Source organism: Vicugna pacos, chromosome 14 (genome assembly GCF_048564905.1).
Source record: "Vicugna pacos chromosome 14, VicPac4, whole genome shotgun sequence".
Taxonomy (NCBI): Eukaryota; Metazoa; Chordata; class Mammalia; order Artiodactyla; family Camelidae; genus Vicugna; species Vicugna pacos.
This window is the reverse complement of record NC_133000.1, coordinates 12,811,455-12,837,134: the sequence shown is the minus strand read 5'-3', so window position 1 is coordinate 12,837,134 and position 25,680 is coordinate 12,811,455. Positions and strand designations below refer to the sequence as shown.

At 43.8% G+C, this 25,680-nt stretch overlaps 1 protein-coding gene across 1 annotated transcript in view; it reads left to right on the top strand.

Annotated features, from left to right (window-relative positions):
• The window catches only part of FOXO1 (forkhead box O1), an 86,660-nt gene extending 70,803 nt beyond the window's left edge, over positions 1-15,857 (top strand). The window contains exons 2-3 of the mRNA XM_015244278.3: positions 10,715-12,066; positions 12,535-15,857. Coding sequence (XP_015099764.2) covers positions 10,715-12,052 — 1,338 coding nt within the window. The 3' untranslated portion in view covers positions 12,053-12,066; positions 12,535-15,857. The remainder of the gene's footprint in view (positions 1-10,714; positions 12,067-12,534) is intronic.
• The last annotated feature ends 9,823 nt before the right edge of the window (positions 15,858-25,680 follow it).

Genomic DNA, 25,680 nt, shown 5'->3' with positions numbered 1-25,680 from the left:
AGATAAGTAAGTTTTGCTGATTGCTCAGTCGAGAATCTTCAGCTGGTTTGGGGATCCTTTTTGTCTTAGTTGGCTTTCTTTCTCCCTTCTCTCTGGAATATGGATCAGCTTAGCCCCAGGCTGAGCTCAAAAGTAATGAACTCACAGGAGTCATAGTAGGATGTCCTGAGGTCGCCTCAGTCTGGTTCCAGGGCAGACTCAGCTTGGAGCTTTCCAGCATCCCCTGAGCCCAGGAGTGATCTTGGCCAAGCACATGCTCCCAGAACTGGCCTTCATCTTGACTTGAGGCCTGATTGAGGCTGCAGGTATTTGTGGCATCACTTGGTGAATGTGTCACTTGTAGTGGAGTGTTGGGGACTATACAGGGGTGAGGGGGTTGCTTCTCAGGCTCATTTTCTGTTCAGAGTTTGCAGACAGAAGTGAAAATGCTGTTCACAGCATAGGTGTTTACACTGAGTAGGAAACTTGGTCTTACAAAAAGGCACAGCACCATATTGTGAGAGGCCCATGGACAGATGCTGCTTGCGAAGTTGAGTGTAGGCCTCTTGTACGGGACGGGCCGTGTTGCTGGGAAGGTGTGGTTTTAGGGTGAGCACATTATGGAAGGCCTTGAGGGTCGTATCTGTAGGTTTTTAGGTATCTTAATGAAAGCTGCATTTCTGAAACATTTTGGGGGGTTCTTTTGGAGTCCCTGAACTGGCGTGGGTCCTGGTAATGCTGAAGGAGCCTTTGTTGTTTGGAAGGAAGGTGTGAAGAGTAGGGCTGTTACGTAGCAGACCTGCTGTGTCTGTGGTCTGTTCACTGAAGTGGATCCCTGATGTCTCCAGGATTCTTGGGAACAGCTCTGGCTGGGCCCAGCCTCCCATGGTAGGGGACATTTTGCTTTATCATAAAGTAAATGGGCCCCAATGGTTTTGCTAGTATTGGATCAGTCAGTGAATTTTTGTAGTTATTTGACTTGAGGCAGGATCCCAAGAATTTGGAGAAGGCGGCCCCAAAACAGTGTGGACTTACCAAGTCGTTGTTGCATTAGGTTCCTTAGCCAGAATGATGGGCAAGCAAGCTGGTTTCAAGATTGTATATCACGAAGGTAATTCTACATTGCAAATAAAATGTAATTCAGAGTTACATTTTATTGCAATTTGCTGTTCATTTTGTAATCTGGATTTACCATATTTGAGTTCCAAAATAGAAAAAAAACCACATAAACCTAGACTTTGTACTTTTTAATTCTATTTGCTAAGAGTAGCAATTCTTGGTAAATAGATTTTGCATTGAGTGGATTCATTTTTTTCCCCTAGATTTTCCAGACAGTGAACATATTTAGAATGAGAAGCAGTTAAAGATAGTACATCCTGTGGATGGGATTTTATCCTAGAGATTTTAATCTGTCCAAGTTACAACCTTACTGCCTTTGAATTTATGTTGATAAAGCTTTTTGTTGGCTCTTATAAACACTTTGGGTGCACACCTTGAATAAGCATTTACTTAACATGAATATGTTTAATGGGCTCATCACTAACTCTGACAATACTTTAAAATTCCCTTTAGTTCTTTTCAGAAAACTTTATGTTTGACCAAACTGTTGATACATGCTGTGCTTCGCTTTATACCTAATTTAAGTTCTTCATCAGAATAGAATAAATCCTAATGTGTTCTTTGTTTTTGGTTTTTATTTTGTTTTGCGTCATTCTTCTGGTAGCCAAAGACATAAGGTAGTTAATTGCATTGTAAAGCAGTGCATTTATGGAGCCATTGAAGATTAGAAAAATGGTATGGCCTGTAAAACAGATGAAGATTTTCATTAGGAAAATGGCAGAAACACTTGCACAAATGAGTTTCCTCTTAATATTCTGCTGCAGTGGGGCGTTATGGGACTGAGGCAGTCGTTAGGCAAGAGCAGCAAGAGAGTTCATATTCTGGACAGTTAATGAAAAAGAAGTTTCAGACATCAGACAGGGTAGGCTCCTGCAGGTCAGCAGGTGGACAAGGTAGGGGGTGGTGGCTTCCTGCTGTGGACTTGGCAGTGCTGAGTGCCTGTGCTTCCCTGGGGAAGGAGTGAGAGTGGGTTAAAGGGTGGCCAGGGATGCCTGCAGGTTGCACTGACACTAAATTAATCTCAGGGGAAAGAGACAAGCTCCACTTTGAGATCCTTAGTAGCCTACTACTCATCCTTTAATAAAACAAAAAAGAGGCATTTAAAATAATTTTAGCTAAATGAAATTTAGGCTCGGTGTATCCACCACAGGGACTTTATTAGCCAGGGCTGATGACACTCACCTGAGAGTTGACCTTGTTGGTTAGAATGGCAGCATCAGGCCCAAGTGTGTGACCACGGGAGGTAGTTCCTCTTACCCACACTTAAACGGGGGTCCACATTAGCAACTTTTATGGAGATTATAGATGAGTAGTGATTTAGATAAATGCCTCAGGATCTGGAACAGAAGGGAAGAGCTTGCATCTAAATCTTAAGGTTTCAACCTCACCTGGATTGTTTTAGGTTTGTCTTTTGCAGTTGCTAGTTTCTGATAATGTGTGAAGCACAGGGCATGAAATGGTATAGATTTTCACATTCTGAAAAATTAAGGCTTTGCCCGACTTCCTTTCATAAAATGGTAGCTTTCTCTATGGGGTCTTTTCCTAGGGGATGCAGCATGGGGGAGAAACACTGTCTTTCTTTGACTTACGAGCTTCTGAGAAGCAACAGCTTGGGATGGCTTTAATTGCATTAAGTAGCTTTTGTGTCTGTCCCTGAAGATTTTTTTTCTTTAATCTTAAATGTCTGAGGTTGTTGGCTGGAGTGTGACTCTGAAACGTTGAGGCTTTTGGCTATTACAAGAGCTGGTCAAAGATGAGACACACCTTGGAGCATTGTCTGCTTCTCCATTGTGAGGTTTTCCTCCTTGGCCAGCCCTCTGGGCTCGGGGTGCCTCTGTCCTCGTGCCTTGTTTCCTGATACCAGTGTCCAGTTCACTTTGTAACCCCCTCTCCCACCAGCACTCTGTCCTGCAGAATGCCCCGAAGCCCCCCATCTCTCGGGCTTTTTTAGGGTTTGCTCTCTTCTGTGAGGTAAGCGGCCAGAGTGTGTGAAGAGGTAAGAAAGAGCATGGTTCTCATCCCTGCCATCCTGGACACAGCTGGGCATCGGTCAGCTGTGTGTGTCCCCCACCTTGATCAGCCTCAGGGACATGTGTTCTGACAGGGTCACCCTGTAGCTGACGGGACCACACCAGTTCAACAATCCAACTTTTTTACATCTAAAATCCTCTAAAGGGACGAGAACAATATTTCTGTTAAGGAAGGATTGCAGCTCAGTTGTGAGGACATGGAAACAAGTCTGAGGAAGGCCAGCTGCCTGTTAAACAGGAAGCTTGTGATAAATGACTTTTAATCAAGTTGTAACCATTCATGATGGCTAAAAAATTCTCGTTTATACACCTCTTTACTTCCCATTACAAAATAGCCAACCTTTATTTCCTCAGTTTTGTGTCAGGTGATGTGCCAGGCCCTTTCCATGAATACCATGCCGTTTAGCCCATAACAATCCCTTGTAATGATCCCGTGTAATAGCCGTTACTGTGACAGATGTCAAGACTGAGGCTTAGGGAGATCTGGTGACTCACTCCGGGGCCCCACAGTCTGACCTTGGGTTCCTCCTCCCTCCTGCCTCTTGAAAGCATGAAACTGCTCATGAGTCCTTACATTTGTCTTTTTGGTTCTATTTTACAGGAGATCATGATCTCCCCCATGCTTTTTTTTAGTAGAAGGTGATTTAACTTAGTAACATTTTCCTTCCTTTGGAATGATTTGAGTCAGAGATAAAGCTGTTTAGAGCTAGATGTGGGTCTGTAGCTGCTGAGAATCTATAGCTTAGGGTTGATTTGGTCAGGGGAGACGCACTGTATGTTTGATACTTGCTTTCTGGTTCTTCTAGGACTAAAGCCCCACATGATTCCACTTTTTGTAAGTGAACACCCATAAGCTTTCCATATGCACTTCAGTCTTTCTGAACTCTATTTTTTCAAATATAAAATGAGGGTGTTAGGCCAGGTGACCCTCCCAGGGCTTTCCAGCTGGCAAATTTTATGAGGCTGCAAGTCCTCTGCCCACAGCCTTGAGGTCCTGGGGAAGCCCAGAGTCCTAGTGCAGACTAGGGAGGGTGAGAGGGGCCTTTGGGACCATTGGTGGTAGGGCAAAAAGGACAGGTTTCTGGGAAGTGAAATCAGCTTCACAGAAGAGCTGGGTGCCAGGGCCGAATGTGTAATAGCTCAAGCTCTTCACAGCAGATCTTCTATTACAATACTTTTTAGAGTTGAATTTATGTGCTGTCTATTGTTGACATCTATTGACGTCACCTGTTTAAAAAAAAAGGCTGGGCAAGAGGTCACCTGTTTTCCTTCTTTTTGCAAGCAAAATGCATTACCTTGCAAAGTTGTTCTGTTACCACCTTTATTTAATGGGAACTCTGTGTTGAATAGAGATTATTCCTACTTTCTCCTTGGTTTGTTTTTATTCCTAAAAGTGCAGGAAGGGATAGTGTAAAAGAGGAAGCGGAGAAAGGGTTAAAGTTCTCGCTGGGAGCCTATGAAACCATTGCACACATTGATAGAGTTCACAGAAATTAGATAAAATGCTTTTGGAAAAATCTAGTTTGTCTAGCATTTTGAAAGAATTTCTAGAATTTCTAGAACAACAAATTCATTTAGTCATATGTTTCAGTGTCTTAGAAGTTTTTTGTTTGGCTTGGTGACTGTTTCTCACATCCACCCTGTCGCTGGGCAATGGGCAGTATTAGGCTGTAGGGGCCTCTGGGGACCTTTCCACTTTCCTTGTGGGTCCCCACAGCCTTTTTACACATGCTTTCCCCGGGGCGATGCTAACATCTGAAATTCACACTTCAGCTGCTCTGGTTTCCTGCAACAAAGAGTAGCCAATTAGAATTAAAAGCCAATTATATTTTGTAAATTTATTACTTATTGAGGCAGAAAACGAGTTTTGCATTAACATCTCCTTGAAATAGCAAGACATAACAGTGGTTGTAGGGAAATACTTCTGATATAAAAAAAAAAGAAAACGAGTTTTGTAAACTAGTATTTGTAAACAGAATTAGTTCCGCTCCCTCAAGATGCACACATGTAACCTCAGTCTTAAATGTGTTCCTTTGATTTTTCTTAACAATGGCGAAGCCTATAAGTGGTTTTTCCAGCTGGCAGTGGTGTTACATGCAGGGTCATTTTGCATGAGATTCATTTTCTGAGCCTCAGTTTTTCTATTTCTAAAATGGGGCCAATAATACCTGCCTTATAGGTCTCCTCCAAGGATGAAATGACATGATGTATTGAAAGCGGTTTGTAAACTGTTAAGTAAAATCCAGATGTAAAGTATGAGGGGCAGAGGTTCCTGAGCAGGATGTATTCAGCTTCAGTTGGTTTTATTTTTGGTTAAACACGAAGAGCAGCATCGTCTTAGAACTCCCTGCAGAAAGAAAGTGGGGTGCAGCAGTGATGGTGAGAGGTGGTGGTCTCCATGCACCCCAGTGGGTAGGCTGAATGGAGCCATGTGGCAGCTCAAGTCCAGAGGATTGGATTCAGGAGGCCAGGGTCCAGGGAAGCCTGGAATAGAGAGAAGTGGTCAGGAAGGAGCCCAGGGCAGGGGAGGACGGGAACAAACTGAGGGCTGGACCCCAGATCATTTTTTTCAACCCAGGCCTTGGGGGACCGAAGAGTTTGCTAGACTTGACTGTAGGGCTCGTTCTGCTCCTTTGGTTTTCTTGTTGGGGCTTCTAGGAGACTAGAAGTTGACTGTAACAGACTAGTGGTCTCTAAATGTCTTCGTTAAAAATCACTGAGTCTTTTTGAGATTACATTTATTCACTTACTCTGTAACAATATATTATATACATTATATAACACATTTGCTCATTTAAAAAAATGAGATAAAAATGTAAATGAAGTGAAAGGTGTAAAGATTTCTTTCTTGGATTTTGTTATCTGATTATTGCTTTAGGCAGCAAGGCTAGGAGCATTCTGGGGAGGGATGGTTCCTGCTCTGTGTCCCCAGGGCCTCTGGGGACCAGCCTTGGAGCCTGGCTTTTTCTAGCCAGGAAGGCGGGGGGACCAGTGGAGCTCAGTCATAACCATCCCCTGTGGCGATGCCAGACTGGCCTGTTGAAGTGGCTCTGCTCTAACACCTGCTGCTGCTGCCTGTGCACACACAAGGCTCGGCAGCAACCTTGAAGTTATGAGGACATGACCAGCAAGCATGTTAACAGACCACCTTTATTGTCTGAATTCCTTCCTTAGCATTGGCCCATAGCATCTGAGATGCTGTCTAGTGCAGAGGAAAAATATCTTAACTCTTACCCCAAAACTGGTCTGTTTGTCCAGTAACTAACATGTAAAAGCCTCATGTTAGTGAGAACAGTACAAGATATGATTTTTAAGAAATGAGACTAATGTTTATAATATGGATAAATCTCTAAAGCACAGACTGTTATTTTATAGATGCCATTATCCCAATAATAACAGCATTAGCTGATATTGATTGAGGTAAGCACATCTTATCTCATTTAATCTTTACAACAACCCTGTAAAAATGTAGGACGTATTAATCCGTTCAGCAGATACTTGAGTATCTACTTGATGATGGAGCTGTGAGGGTACAGTGTCCAAGGGGACAGACCAGTTCCCCGAGCTCATGCTGCTGACAGTATAGTGGGGAGCCAGACATAGTAGAATCAGAATTGTGGTGAGTAAACCGGGTCTTACGCTTGCTTCAGGATGGGAATGGGATTCTCAAGATACGCTTCCAGAAGGAAAGGGACATTTTGGCTGAGACGGAAGTTATAGGGGTGGGGTGGCAGTTTTTGGCAGGAGAAAGTCAAGGCTCCAGGACAGTCCTTTGTACATCGTTTTCTGTACTAAGTGACTGTTTAGATGGACTTGTTACTTCTCTAGATAGATTATAAAACACCTGGAAGGCAGACTCTGTGACTAATTCCTTCTGACATCCTTCACTGCACCCAGCGTAAATCAATCCCGATAAAAGTTATTTGGTATGAATTGGTACACGAATGGATGGAGAAAATATGTGGAAGGCATTACACCTTCCCTGTAATGTTTTTGGGATGTCAGTCAACAAATGTTCATTGAATATGTCTTTTGTGTGGAACATCTGTTAGGGGCCTTGAGATTAGTAAATAAAAACACGCTCTATCCCCTTGCCCTTTAAGAATCCAGTCTATAGAGTGCATAAAATGGAACACCTGAGCTTTAGAAACAGCCAGCAGAGCAAGTCGAACAAGCCAGGACACACTGTCCTGGGCACCCCTTCCCTACAAGATCCATGGACTTCCACTGGGTCAAGCTCCCCAAGAACACCCTGCGCCGCTCAGTGTGGCCAGGCACGCACATGGGCAAATGGCAGCTGAGTTGGGGGCAGGTGGCAGAGGGGGCATATGCAGAGGAAAGCCAGCTCTGCATTAGCAGACAGCCTGAGCTGCAGAGAAGCTCCGTGCAGCTAGTGGAGAGGAAAGTTGCTGATTTGTTCTTTTCTCTAATGGTCTCATGCAGAAATTCTGGATTTAGGTGAGTGGTTTGCAGTGCATGAGTCTTCTGTGCTCACACTCTGCCTCTCTCCTCACGTGATACTCGTTCGTGTTCTAGGACTGCACAGCTCTGACGGTCGCGTGTGGCTCTGCTGCATGGTTCCCCGATGAGACCAGGCTGAGTCCACCGTGTCCGGCAGTGATCGGCAGACATGATAACATCGTTAATAGCGACACATGTTTTCACCAGCATTACCTCTTCAGCACCGCCACTCTTGCCACTCTGGTTCCCCCATTGCAATCATAGCCTCTTTAATGTCCTGCTGGCTGTGTGAAAAACAGGAATTTATGTAACAAGCCCTGCACAGCAAACCTTTTCCTGTTCGGAAAGAAAGTTTTTAAATTGTTGGCAAAGTTAGGAGACAGCTCTGTTGCTCAAAGAGCGACCTGAAATGTCCTCTTAGGAAAATATGTAGCATGTTTTGATAAGTAAGGGATTGCTGTGGCTTTTTTGGCATTGGGGAAGGGTAAGTCCAAGTAGTAAGTTAGTGTATATCCCACCTTCATCATTACAAATTCTACAGTCTTGTTAGAAATGTCCCCCCGTTGCAGTTGCAGATGATCTGATCTAATTATGTGTGTCGTAGAGCTGCACCACCCCCTCCCCAGGCAACACAGTCAGGAACCCACTATCTAGGAAGATCTTCCCCCTTTATTATTAACTTATTGTGACAAGGACAGGAGTCAAACTTGTCCTCTATAGATTTCATCATAGCTTATCTGTGTCTCTGTGTTCAGAGAGCAAGATAGTCATGATGGAATATTGTGCAGATGCCTAGACTTTTCAGCATATAGAGCTTGTCACAGGCTCCATTCCAAGTCTCCCCCAGAGCAGGGCAGGCCTGCTTCTTTAAGGAAGATTATAGAACTTGGTTTGCTGGTGTTGGTGGGCCCAGCAGATGAGGCTGTGGCTTTGGGAGCGCACAGTGTGTGTGTGTGTGTGTGTGTGTGTGTGTCTTGGGGGAATGAAATAAGACATTAGGGAAATGCAGTGCTTGGCCTCTTCTGGGTTTTAGGGAGTCTTGTATGTACCTAAAGCCCTCAGTGCTGGTCTTGAGTTTGGGGATAGATCTGTAGGTAGGAAGAGGAGTCTTGGCAGCAGCAGCAAATCCTCATTGCCATCCACTTACATGCCTGCCAGCATCCAGCCTGGAAGCCCCTGTCCAGGGACGTGGCTGACCCACCCTCACCTGGGCCCTGGCGGAAGGGCTTGTCCCAGCTGCTGTGTTGCAGTACTTGGGTGGAATGTGGTACAGAGGGTCAGAGGGCATGTTGAAATGTGGATTTCTCAGCCTTGCCTGTCCAGCCTCACTCTGACTTTTGTATCTCCTTTTAGAACGTGAGATTCTTCTTTTTCCCTTTGTTTTCTACCTGCTTTTAACGAGAAAAACTGTGAGCTCATGGTTTGTGTTGAGCCTCAGCCTGGCCTGCTGTACAAAAGGCTTTGTTCTGGTGCAATGATTGGCACTCAAACATCTGCGTCCCACGGCAATGGCATGAGGATGTGGGCGTTGTGGCTGCATCCCTGGGTGACCACAAATCCAGCCAGAGCCTTTTCGTGGTCAGGGAGAGGGGGGCCAGAGGGGTCCGGGGACTTGGTCAGTTGAGCTTTGCATCCATTTGGCAGGGGAAGCTAGGGAAGTCTGGGGGCCCATGCACAACCCTGTTCAGGGGTCTAGGACACCCAGGGCCCACTCCTGGACTTGCATCAGGAAACAAGCAGATAGAGTCTGTAGTGTACCCTATCCGGTGTTGAGGGCAAAAGGGTATCAGAGAAGCTCCCTCCTCAGGAGCCTCCCTTTCCTTGTCTACATGTCCCTGAGACTCCAGATGCTGTCAGTTGCCCTGTGTCCAGTAGGGGAGTCAAATTCTGGCTGCCTCGTTTCCAACCTGGCTCCACAGTTTCTACTAGACCTTCAGATTGTCTCTGCACCCCTCACAGTGTGTTTGGAGTTGTGAGTTTGTGTTTATAATACCTGTAAGCTCCTACCCACACCCCAGTGGATAGGAGGAGGGGAATGGGGTTCAGAGTGGGTGATACCTTGTGCCCCTCAAGTTGGGATCTAATACCTTCTCCTTGGTGACTGCTTACTATGTTCCAGACACTGCTAAGCATTTTACATACTCATGACATTTAACCTGTAGAATAGCCTCACAAGGGTCTATAAGGCACATGGGGGCCAAGCAGTTTCCCAAGGTTTGTAGCCATTGAGTCAGTGAGTAGCAGTGCCACCTAAGTGCTTAAAAAAACTTGATTTTCTTTACCAGTGGTCCTAGGGGCATACATGGTGTGATTTAGTCACAGAGCCATACTTAGTGGATCAAAGCTGCCCGTCCTCTCCATCACTCTTTCCCTCCTAGGCTGTCTTTTTGGCCAGAGTATAACCTCTGACAAGGTCGAGTTAGTTGGTGCACACTACTGGTTATTATTGGGAAGAGAGGGTGGTAAACACCACTTGAATTTAAATTTTTCTTTCTTTCTTTCTTTTTTTTTTTTGGCAGTTCAACTTTCTAAAATTAAAAAATAAAGCAAAACAAAACCCTGTTTTCCTTATATTCACTTGTATTTGCCTAATGGGCTTTAAGGATATAAATGAATCTAGGTCTTACTAGTTTTCAGGCTTTTAATTCTTGACTAAGAATATATACTGCTTCCTTTCTTTCTTTCCATGATCATGTGGGCCCCGTATTATAAGACTTCTCACTTTGTGTTAATGACAAATGTGTAATCTGGCGAGAACTGGCAGTAATTTTGGGGTGATAGAATGAGATGGGGTTTTGATAGTGCTTTACATAGCAAATCTAAGTGGTTTTAAAACCAGTTCCTATCAAATCTCTGAAAAATAGAGCTATATGTAAAAGAGGGTGTTTATAATAATACTTTATGTTGTCCCCTCGTTAAATTAAGATACAGATGCTGTTTTTAAGATAACATACTATTTTTCCCTTCCTGGTTTCAGCTCTCTTGTAGTGACTGTATGGGTTGAATTCTATACCATAAACTCTTTTAAAACTTGACATGTCTTCCATGTAATACATATCTGTATGACTGGTGGGTTTTCCAATTGGAGAAGTATTGTATTTCTAACATGATGTTTTGCTTTGCAGAATTCAATTCGTCATAATCTGTCCCTACACAGCAAGTTCATTCGTGTGCAGAATGAAGGAACTGGAAAAAGTTCTTGGTGGATGCTCAATCCTGAGGGAGGCAAGAGTGGGAAATCCCCCAGAAGAAGAGCCGCATCCATGGACAATAACAGTAAATTTGCTAAGAGCCGAGGCCGAGCTGCCAAGAAAAAAGCATCCCTCCAGTCTGGCCAGGAGGGTGCTGGGGATAGCCCGGGATCTCAGTTTTCTAAGTGGCCTGCAAGCCCTGGCTCTCACAGCAATGATGACTTTGATAACTGGAGTACATTTCGACCTCGAACTAGCTCGAATGCTAGTACCATTAGTGGGAGACTTTCTCCTATTATGACCGAACAGGATGATCTTGGAGATGGGGACGTGCATTCTCTGGTATACCCACCATCTGCAGCAAAGATGGCTTCTACTCTGCCCAGTCTGTCTGAGATAAGCAATCCTGAGAACATGGAAAACCTTTTGGATAATCTCAACCTTCTCTCATCACCAACATCGTTAACTGTTTCAACCCAGTCTTCACCGGGCACCATGATGCAGCAGACACCATGCTACTCATTTGCGCCACCCAACACCAGTCTGAATTCACCCAGCCCAAACTACCAAAAATACACGTACGGCCAATCCAGCATGAGCCCCTTGCCCCAGATGCCTATGCAAACGCTTCAGGACAACAAATCGAGTTATGGAGGTATGAATCAGTATAACTGCGCACCGGGACTCTTGAAGGAGTTACTTACTTCTGACTCTCCTCCCCATAATGACATTATGACACCAGTTGATCCTGGGGTGGCTCAACCCAATAGCCGGGTCCTTGGCCAGAATGTGTTGATGGGCCCTAATTCGGTCATGCCAGCCTATGGCAGCCAGGCATCTCATAACAAAATGATGACTCCCAGCTCCCACACCCACCCTGGACACGCTCAGTCCACGTCTGCAGTTAACGGGCGTGCCTTGCCCCATGCGGTAAACACCATGCCCCACACCTCGGGTATGAATCGTTTGGCCCAGGTGAAGACAGCTTTACAAGTGCCTCTGCCCCACCCCATGCAGATGAACACCCTGGGGGGCTACTCCACCGTGAGCAGCTGCAATGGCTATGGCAGGATGGGCATTCTCCACCAGGAGAAGCTCCCGAGTGACTTGGACGGCATGTTCATCGAGCGCTTGGACTGTGACATGGAGTCCATCATTCGAAACGACCTCATGGATGGAGACACGTTGGATTTTAACTTTGACAATGTGTTGCCCAACCAAAGCTTCCCCCACAGTGTCAAGACGACAACACATAGCTGGGTGTCAGGCTAAGAGTGAGTGAGCAGGTAAGAGTACCCTGATATCAGAAGGCCTTCTGAAAACAGGACTTACAAGAGAGGAACCCAGTAACTTGCCTTGTGTCTTCCATGGTTGGGGCGTTTTTGCTGTCAGCTGGCCGTCCCTTGCAGGAAGGCAGCTTTTATCATTCCTTCTCTGCCCTTTTTGCAGCTTATAAATTTTCCTTTTGAGCTTAAACATAAGGAAGCTTCCTCTAACTGCTTTAAAGAGTTTTCCTTTGACAGTTAGATGGTTGCATCTTTTTAGTAACTCTTAAATAAATGAATACATTTGATAACACTCAAAAAATGCTGAAGGGTTTTTTTAAGTGGAATTTCCCCCCATTGAATGATTTTGGAGCTGTTTGAGAAAGGTGCCCCCTCCCCCAAGTATGACTGTCACTCTAATATGTTAAGTTGAATTGATTTTACTTTGGCTATATTTTCATTGTGTGTGTGTGTGTGCATTTTTCCTAGGCTACACTTAAAAGTACTTCAGATTGTCTGACAGCAGGAACTGAGAGAAGCAGTCCAAAGATGTCCTTCACCCCACCTTTTCGTTTTCTTGATTTAAAAAAAAAAAAAAGCACGTTTCTTTTTTCCTTTCGTCAGACTTGGCAGCAAAGACACTTTTCCTGTACAGGATGTTTGCCCGATGTTTGCAGGTTATGTGCTGCTGTAGATAAGGACTGTGCCATTGGAAATTTCATTACAATGAAGTGCCAAACTCACTACACCATGTAACTGCAGAAAAGACTTTCGGATCCTGGTGTGCTTTCAATTTTTGTATATAAGCTGTAGCTACAGAGTTGTATTTGTGTGCGTTTTTGTTTTTTTTTTTAAATATCCATTTGGTCCAAGGAAAGTTTATACTGTTTTTGTAATACTGTGATGGTCTCATGTCCTTGACAAGTTAAACTCTCGTTCGTACTGCCTGTGCTCTGCTGAACTGACGAATCACGAAGAACTAGGCGCTCCATTCTGCACCTCCATGGACTGCTCTGGGCCTGTTCACATTGCCACAGAATTCACCTGGGAACCAGTGGCCTGTTAGCAATCTGCTGAAATAATGGACTTAAAAAACTCTTTTGGGGGAAAAGATTAAACGCCAGCCTTGTACAGGTCTTTTCTATTTTTTTTTGTTTATTTTGTTATTTGCAAATTTGTACAAAGACTTAAATGGTTCTAATTTCCATATAAATGATTTTTGATGTTATCTTTGGGACTTGAGATCATTTTTGGAATAGATACTGAACTGTAATGTTTTCTTAAAACTAGAGTCTACTTTGTTACATAGTCTGCTTGTAAATTTGTGGAATCCCAGCTATTTGAGGCAGCATCCGTAATTTTCATTTTGTATTTCTAACTGGATTAGTACTAATTTTATACGTGCTTAACTGGTTTGTACACTTTGGGATGCTACATAGTGATGTTTCCGACTAATCTTAAAATCTTTGTAATTAATACTTGCATACTCAACGTTTCTGGCCCTGTCTTGGCAGGAGAATCATGTATAGTTACAGACATTTTGCGGTTCACGTTTAGAACTTGATGTGTTTTTATGTATGTATTTTAAAGAAATCCCATCTGCTTCTGCTGTCCTGTGAACTGAGCATACCACATAGCATTGAATCTGCTGGTTGATGCCTATATGCTCACTGTATCAAATACTCCTGGGGGGGGCCTCGTAACATTCGTAGGTCAGGAGGGGAGATTTGCATCTAATCAGTGCTGCTTTCTCAAGCTGGGCATTTTGATCGACTTAACCTTTTTGAGTTGAGTTTCAGCAGAAGTTTTCCCTCGTTATTCTGTGCTCTTACTGTCTTGGTGGAGGTTGGTTTTGTATCTCTGCCTTGAAGAATTTTGTCCACACTCACACTTATCCCTGTTTGCCTTCTGTCCTGCAGATTACTTGGCACTCTGTGGAAAGTTAAATTGAAGGGGGGGAAATTTTAAAATGGGACTTGAGTGATTTGTAGATTGCTTTGTGTTCATGAGTACAGATGGCTACCAAATGGAGTAGAACCTACTTAAAAACTGGGGCAATGAAATTGAAAACCAACAAAACAACCGTGAGTTGTATATTTGAATTTATTTTCAAAGCTTTTGCGTTAAGAATTGGAGACTTTTTTCTAGCCTTTAGCAACCTAAAGTATGATTCTGCTCATTATGTGATATTTTCCAATTACCTGTAACTGACAGACCAAGTTAATTGACCTTGTGTCCCATTGAATCCATCAGTGTTTTCAAGTCATGTGGAATGCCCAGAGTCCGCACAGTAAAAGGAACAGGTGCACAAAAATGTTCCTCCTGCCTCCTTGAGAAGGCTCTGATTTCTGTGTACTTAGCCCACATCACACTTGCTTTGTCTTGCCCCTGAATTGCATCTCTGTTGGCCTGGCTTTTCCTACATGTTTAACAAGGACACAAGTGTTCTTGATGGGTTTCCTACAGGAGGTGAGCTCTATTGTAAGCTTCCATTGTGACTTCTACTCTTTTGAAAATTCATTAAACAACCACCTCTCTAACCATCTTCATTGTCGGCCACTCCAAAATACACCTGGTTTTAGAAACCCTCGTTCCCCTGAGCAGTGCCTCCTCCTGCACTCGTGCTCGAACTTTCTGGGGCCAGAGTGCTCGTGTTCTCTGTCGTGACCATGTCCCACCACTCCCCTCCGCCCTGGCCACCACACATGAGCCTCCCTGACCCTGTTGTTTATTGAAGAGGCAATTCTAGCTAAAAATCACTGTTAAAAATCTTACTACTTCATAGGGTGACTTTTAAAGAGATGTTGCTTTCTCTTGAGTCTGTGTAAATATCTTTTGCTTTTCCCTTCAAATTTTTCTTTGTGTTGCAATTCTAACGGGAATGCTGGGTAGCTCTCTGGGGTACAGTGAAGTCCAGTGAAAGGCACCTTGTCTATTTTGAAAACAAATATTATGTGACCTCTGGTAATTCTTTTTCTGTACGAATACTGATTTTCTGGAGTAATGAGTATATCAGTTATTGTACATGATTGCTTTGTGAAATGTGCAAATGATATCACCTATGCAGCCTTGTTTGATTTATTTCCTCTGGTTTGTACTGTTATTAAAAGCATATTGTATTATAGAGCTATTCAGATATTTTAAATATAAAGTATTGTTTCCGTAATATAGACGTATGGAATATATTTAGGTAATAGATGCATTACTTGGAAAGTTCTGCTTTGACAAACTGACAAAGTCTAAATTAATTAGCAAATATTATATCCCAGCGAGCAGTAGATCAGTAGACTGTCCCAAGAAGAGGAGAAAGACATTTAAAATGGAAAGAGTTCCCCAAAGTGTGTAATTTGGACTTGTTCCGCTGCTGGATATATGTTACCAACCTCCCCTTCCCCCTCGATCCCCAGTCCCCAACTGGAAATTCTTATATTCGGCTCCTAAGAGTTCTTAATTTATAACTGACTTTTAAATGGGAAGTTTTTCTTGTGGTTTTAGTCTGGGAGTAATCATTCAGTAGAAGATGCAGTGTGGTTTATGCAAACAAAACAGCCTAGCATTACTCTTGGCCTCCTCCCTGCGGGGGGTGCATAGCCCGGCCACATGGCCAGGTGCGGCCACGTCAGTCCTGCCAGGACACAGTCCCGCCCTCCCACACTTGGCTCCTTGAGTTGAGTTAACAGTGCAGATTTGACGTTCCCGTTCCAGTACTCTCTGAGAAGTGCCTGATGATGCTGATGTACTTAAAAGACACGAGAACAATCTTTGCTATTATTGTATAAAGCCATAAATGTACATAAATTATGTTTAAATGGTTTGGTGTCATTCTTTTCTCATTGGACAGAGTAAGCTGTTTATTAGGGTTTTTCCTCCCCCAGTGTTTGGCTATCACAGGAGTTAAAACCTCATCAGCCACAGTGCTATGATGTGTTCACATCTGGCATTTCTTGGTGGGGGCAGTGGAAACAGTCCCTCTGGGAGAGCTGAAGTAGACTCCCTGATAACAAACAACCCTGGAGCATTTCATCTTTGGAATGTCTGACACTACATCCGGTTCGGTGATCACTAGTCATACGAATCTCTTGTTGAAGGAGGTCAAGCTGAAGGTAAAAACACCTGAAGGGCAGGCCAGAGGGGGTCTTGGATAGGAGGTCCCCTAGCAGGGACCAGGTGGTGTGGAGGGAGCAGCAACTTCCCACGGACGGCTACGGGAAAGGGGAGCATTGTGTCTTTCTTAAATGCCTGCTGACTAGAGGTTTCTGTGTTTGCTTTTTTCAGAACATGCCTGAGGAATGAGCTAGAATTAGATTAATAATGGCCAAAATGCATTTTAAAATAAGATCAAGTCTCGTCCTCCTTTCTTCTAACTCTTACAGGCAAGTGAATGTCCATACATGTTGAGGTGGCAACAAGGAAATAGGTTATTCTAATATTTATCTAAATAGAAACTGGAAGATCAGTTCAGCTTTCAGATTTTTCCCCCCTTCCTTTCTTTCAGCAGGCGAACCCTTCCTTTAAAAGACATGATAGTCAGAAGCCCAGAGTGTAGAACAGGTGAAAGCATCTACCTCCAGGCCCTGGGTTTGTGTACAGATCACTTTGAAAATTACCGATCTAGTCCAGATGCAGAAAAACACCTTGATTGTATCACCAGGACTCAAACCAGCAGGCTCCTTTCAAAACAATGTGTGTGTATGTAAAATCATGTATGTAATGTCATTTATTAAGACCGGTTCCTAAGTTTTAACATCACTTGAGAGAGGAAGCAACACAGCGGAAAGGTTTCCCTGACGGATTGTATGGAACTCAGTGTTTAATAGAGAGGGAGAGACTTCCTTCCTTGGACGGTATCTAGACCCCTGCTGTGACCAGAGGCCGACGGTAGAATCAGGATGTGTACCGAGGATTGTTTCTTGACCAGTGGACCTGCCACACTGAAGGACTTTGCCTCAGCTATTGTTTCTCCATTTTGGAGCTGACCTGTCACAGTGATGGTGCTGGTTAAACTTACACCAGTTGGTGTGGTTAGGTAGGTGGAAGGCTATTCGAAGTGACGAATTGCCCTAAGTGGCCGTCTCTGGAGTAGTCACTCTTAAGCAGATGTTGAACCTTGTATCATCACTTAGTTCTTAAGGGTCATGAGCCTGCAGCTGAGCCGGGCCGTGACCTTGAAGGTGAGGGTGTGTTCATGTTCATGGTAGGTGTCCTTATTCTCATTTACTGTTGTTCATTATTTTGGTGTAGAAAATGACCCTGGTGATCACTTAGATACATTGGTCTCTAGGAAGTTTTCCAGTTTAAGTAACTGGAAAATGAGTGAAGTTTCTGTGGAAGGGGAAGGCAGGCCAGGCCGTTGTGGGTGGTGGTGGGTAATCCGGACGTGAGGTGGAGACAGCTGAGGTGTAAGCTGAAGGTGAAGGTCTTTGGGTCCTTTGGAGGAAGCTACAGAGTGACGTGGCCATCTAGTAGATCAAGAGAACATTTCATATTGCAGGTGGCTGGAAGAGGAGGCTTTCTGTGAGAGGGCGAGGCTCTGTGTTCACCTGTTAGAAGAAGAAAAGGAAATTAAGGCCAACTCTCTTAGGCCAACTTTTCTCAGCTTGACTGGTAGCAGGACACTGTCTCCCTCTGTGGCTCAGGAATGCAAAGGCTAAATGAAACTTCATGACATTAGTAGTTGATCACGTTCATCTCTCTGAAAAGTGAGTCTTGTTTGCCCTGGAAACCCCTGGTGCAAAGTGGAGATTTACATCCTTCAGGAAGAAAGAGGGCAATTCCGTGAGGACTTGTTATTCATTCTTTACATCTTGTCCCTTCCATGAGCTCTGATCCCCCACAAGCAGCGTTCAGATTTCCCCTAAAACTTCACAGTTGTCTAGGATGGTAGCCACTTGCTGGGGTTTCTGCAAACCCTCTTGGGGTTGTAACATTATTAAAACTGCTGCTCCTGTGAGATGCTCTTAGGTGAGTCAGCTGTTTAGAATAGGGCTTACAGTGAGCCATTTTAAACCAGATCTTTTTCTCTGATGAACTGGGATAGAGAGCTGTCCACTTTGCACTTTGGTTGCAAAATGGTTCCTGAGCAAGCCAGAGATGCCCACGGCTTAGTCCGTGCTGGTGGCAGGGACACTTGGGAATGTTTGTGCAGCAGTAAGCTGCTCTGACACCTGGGCAGTGATTTCCCCACAGATAAGGTAAGTTGAGGATACCTTCTGCTACGTGTCTCGCAGGTTTGATGTGAGGATTAGAGGATGAGGTAATGTCTGCGTATGTCTCCTCCTGTCGGGGAAAAGGCCGTACGGAGGAGTTGGTGTCAGCGTAGGTAATGGTAGGCCTTGGAGACTTGTTTCCTTAGTGGGGCTTCTGGACAGTCAGCACTGACCTCAGGGGAAGTGGAAGAGCTGCTTGGTTCATTTCCACTGATCTTCTGCATTCCTGTAGCAGGCCTGTATCTGTTACGCAGAGGAGCGTGTAGACATTTTACCAGACCCAGACTCCCAAGTCCATAACCTCTCTCTCCTCGGTAACTCTAGAAGTACTTGGTAAATAGTAAGTTGTAAAACTGTTACGTGCCTAGTACAAACTAGTTGAGACACTTGTTTTCCCAGAAGTCATCTGTGGACCCGTATTAAGAAAATGGAGGGACGTTTTTAGACTGCTTGACCTCACCCAAGTCGTGTTCACCCAGAGATCGTGGAGGACGCCAGCTCCATTGCTCTTTTTAGGCTGACCCATAAAATGGGGAAAGAGGAGAGGCTGACCTTGAGGGGCCCACAGTGGTGTGCTGCAGCCCCACCATCCAGTCTGCAAGTGGACGATGCTTAAGTGTGCAGGAATTTTGTGAGCCGATTTCAAATGCCACCTTTATTTACAATTAAACTAGATAAACTTACTGCTTAATAAGTTAACATTAAAAAACAAAAGTAGTAAATACTCAAAGGTCATCACGTCCTCCTGAAGCACATTTGGCTCTTGTCTGCCCTTGAGGTGTTTGTGCTGGTTGTATCTCATGGGGGGTGTGGGGGGAGACTACCACTGCTCGTGCTGAAGCTGAGCAATTTCAGTTTAATAAATCCAGTTTGCATAAATACAATGGGAAACGGTTTACCAGTTAGCTACATTTATTGAGAAAACACATGTATTGAGAAAAGAGTGGATTGGGATGCAAGTCCAGTTGTCAAATCCTGGCTGAATTGCCATCACCACCACCTGTTGACTACAGATGAAAGAGTCTGGCAAAAATGAGTTCACCTGGCAAAAATGGAATTCACAACAAAGGCTATTGTATATGTTATTATTTGTAGATTGTGTGCTACCCATTCTTTATATCAGTAAATTTATAATAAACTTATGCATGTATTTGCAGGTGTGTATTAAACATTTGCCAGCACATCACTGACTGGGCGTGTGGTAAAGCAAAGGCATTAAAGGACTGGCAGTTGGGATGACAGAAGAACAGGTGGAATGGCAGCAAGGGAGTGAGAGAACAGGAAGTTGTGTCAAGGTCCAGGGTGTGGTCACGCCAGCTGGTGATTGACAAGCAGTGAGGATGGGTGCCCTAGGGTGGAAGAGGTCAGGGGAATATGAAGCCTAAAGATTGCATGGGGCATGCAAATTAGACTTCTGAGCCAACAAAAGGGACAGCAGGACCTGGGATGCAGAGGAAGTCTAAAATTCAAGTGCCCAAGCCTTTAATTTGGGAGAGGAACCAGGAGGCAATTAGATTTCAGTGACTGGGAAAGATACACCGGGGAGTAGCTGAATGCCCTAAGCATCAACAGGTTTTTAAAACATGAGGGCAGAAGGAGAAGATTCTGTAGTTGGAAAAGGAGTACAAAACGATGCCAAATTTTTTTTTTTTTTAATGGAGGTACTGGGGTTTGAACCCAGGACCTCATGCATGCTAAGCATGTGCTCTACCACTGAGCTCTGCCCCCACCCCCAAAAGAAGCCAGTTCTGCTTTTGGGACTCCTCATGGTTTTGTCAAATGGAAATAATCACACCTACTCAACCAGAGTTACTGAGGAAACAAATGAACTGAGCTAAGACCCTATCACAGTGCCAGGCATGTAGGAAGGGCTCAGAAAACAGTGGTGACCAGACATTCTGGTTTGGCCAAGACTGGCTTGGGCTGATTGTGCCCAGCACAGTTCTTACTAGCTGCTCTTGTCACTCTGAAGTGTTTGGGTAGTTAATTATATGTTCACCCTATCAGCAAATGACTTTTTCAGTTAATTACTTCCTAGAGCCCTCAATTCACAGTGGATGTACCAAGAGCCCCCAGTGGGTGAGAGAACTCAGGCCCCCTGGAAGACGCAGTCTGGCTGGAGGGTTATTTTTCTGAAGGACTGTTAGCCGCTGTCTGAACAGCACAGGTTGATGTGAGGCGTAGAAGTCTTCCCCTGCTTTCCTTTGCATGCTCATCTCCTCTTCCACCCTATGCGCCAGTCACACCCGGAAGCCATTCTCATTTCACAGGCTGGAAGGTTTTGTCTGAAATGCCTGTCTCCTCCATTCCTTGTCCACAAGGTACTGCTCAAAGCCCCCTCTACCCTCCAAGCCCACACTGGCCCCTCCTACCAGAATTGTTACTTGCACAGGTGGGCTAGATGACTTTCAGGACTCCTTTTCCAAATGCAGGCACTTGGCTGTGTTTAGCTCTGGCTCAATAATAATAATCTTCAGTAGCCCTCCTGAGGCAGCCCTGTAGCCATCCTGCTGAGAAATTCAGAGCCAGGCCTGGCTGACTCGGGTCATCACCAAGCTCCCAGTGAGCCTAAAGCAACTGTCCAGTGCACTTGGCCACTGGACATAGCCGAAGGCATTCCTCTTGGGTGAGCCAGTCTGTGCCAACATTCCAACAAATTAAAAGCAGACCAAGAAGCCCAAGGTATTTGGACAAGTCTGGAGCTGCTGTTCACTTTCTTCAACCAAAGAAAATTCAAAGGCAAGAGAGGGGATATGACTGGTTGATGAAATGCCCTAAAGGAGTCATTGGCTTTCCTTCCAGCCAGACATCCCCACGGGCTGCAGAATTTTCCCCTACCTTATAGCTCTTCTCTGGGCTCAGGGACCGAGGCCAGCTCCTTCTGCTTAGTTCCCACCTCAGAATTGCCCTTAACAAGACTGAAATGCCAGTTTGTCTGCTAACCCCCTGGAGGGCTGCATGTCTATAGAATCAGCTGGGTTATGCCAATCCTGGAACAGTTCTAGCCTCTCTCTCTCTCTCTTTTTTTTTTTTTTAAATAAGACACAGCTGGTCACCCTGACATAGTTGCTGATTTGTTTTCACAGAACCTCACCCGAGAAGGACATAAACACTGTCATTTGTAATTTTTGCCTTCTTGTGTCATTGGGTTGTCTCCACTTCTCCCCTACCAAACAGAATTAGATAAATAAAATAGGTGGATTTTGCATTCTGATTTTTAAAATAACATTTTGAAATTAATTTGAAATATTCAAATATTTTTAAAAATAAAATAACCAAAAATAACTTTTGAGAGGAAGGTAATTATTCTCCTTTACAAAATAATAGTTTTTCCTACCTCAGTTCACCACACCTACCCAAACAATGCCTTGGTAAAAAGGAGATATTTCCTGAAGTCAGGCAATTCTGTTTAGAAATACTTGTAAAGCTGTGATAAAACTCCCTGAGTAGAAAATCTCATTTATTCTTATGAATGTATCTTATGAAATATCAACAGTTCTTAGAGCCTTATGGGCTGTTTTTTAAATTAGTATTGTCTTTAAGGTTCCAGTTCCTTTTTTGACTCCTTTTTTTCTGTCTTAATTGGTATTCTATTAAAAGCATGAGTAATTTTCAAAACCCTGAATCGGACTGGCTAGAGGCATTTAACAGCTGTATGGAATCTCATGTAACTGTCATGTGCCTTTTTTTGGAAACAACAATTGTCCTTGTCTTTTGTAAGAAAATCACATGATTAAAAAAATAGATGGCTAGCAATAATTCTGTTGTCACTTGGTTACTGGCAGGAGGAGGAATAGGGAGGGAGACATAAGAAAAATGCACTCTTGGATCCCTTAGCCACACCAATCTGCAAACCTTCCTGGAGTAAATAATTTCCTTTGTCATTTCTGGGTAACCAAAAAAGAAAAGAAAAAAAGGCTTCGGAATGTTTCCAGGATTGGGCATTCTGTTGTGTAATACTTTTGGAGTCTGAATTACCTTACTTTGCTCAAAGAGTTGGCTCAAAACCCAGCCATCATCCCCCTCCTGGGTTTGAGTGTCAGAGAATCTGGTATGAATTGAATGAATGAACATCCAGCTTTTATTATGGACAATAATACTCCCTTTGGGATTAGAATTTCTTCATATTCTTGACACCACAAGAGGTTTGAATTGGCTTTGGATCCCAAAGATGCTGTTTCAACCTAAGCGTCTTGAGATGAAGTCTGACTCTGTTTCAAATGTCTGCACCTGGGAAGGGAGCCGCAGACTTGCACTGGAGAGAGACTGCCAACCTGGATGAGGGGAGGCCTCTTGTCACCTTGCAGATTCCACAGGGTGAAAAAAATGTTCCAAATACAGAATGTTTGAAAGTGGTAGGGCTGGTCATTGACCAGCACAGAGAAAGTGCTGGAATTGAGTGTTTGTCTGAGAAATGAGCTGATGTTGTTTTCCAGGGCAGTTCTAAGACTTGTGGAGGAAAAACTATAATTAATAAAAGTGGGTGGATTATTAAGAAAGGCTTTTTTCTTCAAAAAGTTTTGTGATCTTAGTAGCATTTTGTGTGTGTAATACTTTTGGTGAAAGAATATCTGGCATCTGCCAAAGTTAGTTCCTCAGCCTCCTTTTGGATTAAAAAGAGCAGAGGAAACCCACTCTGGGCCACAGACTAGGGAATATGTCCGCTGGGTGGACTTACTGAAGTAAGATAACGGTGTTTCTCAAAGTGTAAACTACTCACTGTGGGCAAAAGGATTATTTGGGGAGATATTTTAAACTGCAAATTCTCGGGCTCCTTCCCAGACCTATGGGTTCAGAATCTGGGATGAGGGGTGGGTGTGATGGCTGAGAAATCTGCAGTTTAACTATTCCAGGTAATTTTTCTGAACACTGAAATGTGAGGACCACCACCAGTCTATGGAGATGCTGCAACATTTACTGCTATTCCATCCACTTGTTCATTCACTGTTAGACATCTCCTGAGGACCACCAATGTACCCCACCCTCTGCAGGGTGCTGGGGATGCCCTGTGTGGTGCACAGAACAGACCCGTCAGCTGCCCTCATGAGGCTTTCAGTCTCCTGCTCACTTCAGATGTGTAGTGAGGTTTACCAGAAAGACGTCATGAAGTATTCTTGGAAAATAGGATACTTGGATCAGATAAATACTGGGCTGATACCTGGCCCTGAAACTCTAAAATTTCTGTCATCCGTCAAAGGCTTTTTAACCTGCCTAACCTGCTGGGCATGCCAAGGAAATGAGGTGAACAGACAGGCCTTCTGTCCTCTAGGTGCTAACAAATCCAGGCCCGGTTTGGCCTCTTACCAGCAGGACCATCAGTCCCTGAGCAACACTGTGGAATGGCATTAAAGCAGCTTCAGCCGAGAGGCAGACCTGGAAACACACCGATTTGATCTGCAGTGACCGAAGTACTGAGCTCAGTGCATCCAGGTCTGAGGGAAATAACCCCATCTGTGCAGGGTCTGTTTTCCATTGGAAATGAGGCCTTTTTAAAAAAAATTTAATTTTAGTTTTTAATAGCTGCAAGAGAGAAACAGTTCATCCTGCAAGATCTTTGAGGGAATGTAAGCTGGACCCAGTTGTCACAGCTGAGATGAGCTTACCATACCGAGCACTGTGGTCCTTGCTCCTGGGTGGAGAGTTCTGGGGCAGGAGCCTCTCGTCCAAAGCCCCGTGAGCCGCAGCACCACAGTCTGAGCGGCCCTGGGGCAGGGGCAGACGCCCCGTGATGATAACGCGTTGACACCTCATTTGGGTGGTGTCCTCCGTCTGAGCTCTGTCCCAGACAAGGGAATGTTCCGGATCACTGGAAGTCGCTGCCTCTGTAGCTGCCTGGATTTTTTTCTGTTTTGTTTGTCCAGTGTCCCCAAAAGTAGGACATAAATCTCTGTTGCAAAAAGAACCATATCCAGTTCAACCTGACCTTTTCCGATGACTCAGGGTCATCACAGGCATATCTGTGATTGAGCCAAGTTGATGTCCAGAGGTGTCCTCAGGGCTATGAGGTGCATCTGATGGCTGGGCCCTTTTTCCCTCCCTCCATCTCTCCCTCCCTCGTTCCTCTGACTCCCTCACCCCTTTCCTTCTCTCTCGCTCACTCACTCTTTATCATGGAAAATTCCAAACAGAAATAAAAGGGAGAATAAAAAGTATCATGAACCTCCACGTGCTCATCACACATGTTGAATAATTGTCAACTCATGGCTAAACTTGTTTTATGTATACTCACCCTTGACACTGGATTATTTTGAAGAAAACCCCATATATCATATAATTTCACCTGTTTAAAAATATGTATAATTATATAGATGAGAATTTTTGTAAGTTTTAAAATGTTTTTATTGACATGTTATTTACATGTGATATGACATGTTATATTATTCAGATCCTCAGAACTTATCATTCAGTCAGTTTGACAGCTGCAGATCAAGGACCCTCATGTTTTTATCATCCCATCCCTTTGTTCCCCTTCCCAGTCAGTTCCCTCCCTAGAGAAGCAACCACTGCTCTCATTTCTATTGCTACTGGTTATTTTTTGTCTATTCTAGAATTTCATCTAAATGGGCTCATATACTGTACTTTTCTGCTCTTGGCTTCTTTCACTCAGTGTGTTTCTCTGAGATTCATCCAGGTTGTTTCCTGCACCAGTGGCTTGAACCTTTCTATTTTTGAGGAGTGTCCCACTGTATAGCTATGCCAGCTGGTTAATCCATTCTGTTGATGAACTGTTTCCAGCTTTTATTCATTCCAGCATGAATAAAGCTGCTATACACATTCTTGTACAGGGTTTTTTCATGGACATATATTTTCATTTCTCTTGAGTAAATATCTAGGAGTGGGATTGCAAGATCATGGATATATTTACCTTTTTAAGAAGATGCCAAATGGTTTTCTGAAGTGGTTGTCTCTTTTTATACTCCCACCAGCAACATATGAGAATTCTGATTGTTCCACATCCTCTCCAAAATTTAGTATTTTTCATTGTTTTAGTTTTAGCTGTTCTAGTTTGTATAGTAGTGTCTCACTATGATTTTAATTTTCGCTTCCTTAATGATTAATGATGGTGAAACCTTTTGCATGTACTTACTGGCCATTTGTGTGTCTTCTTTTGTGAAGTGTCTATTCAACTATTTTGCCCATTGTTGAATTGGGTTGTTTGTCCTATTATTGAATTGTAGGAGGTCTTTATTTATTGTAGATAGAATACATAGGTGTTAGTTGTTCTTTCTAGTTCTGTTTTCACATATTGGTGTGGCACATACTTTCAACCAATCTGTTACCTATTTCTTTATAATGTCTTTTGATGAATAGTACTTTTAGGTCCAATTTATTAATTTTTTCTTTTATGGTGTGTACTTTCTGTGTGTTCACCACAAGTCTTTACTTACTTCTGTATTCTCTTATGTTCTCTCCTAATCACTTTGCTGTT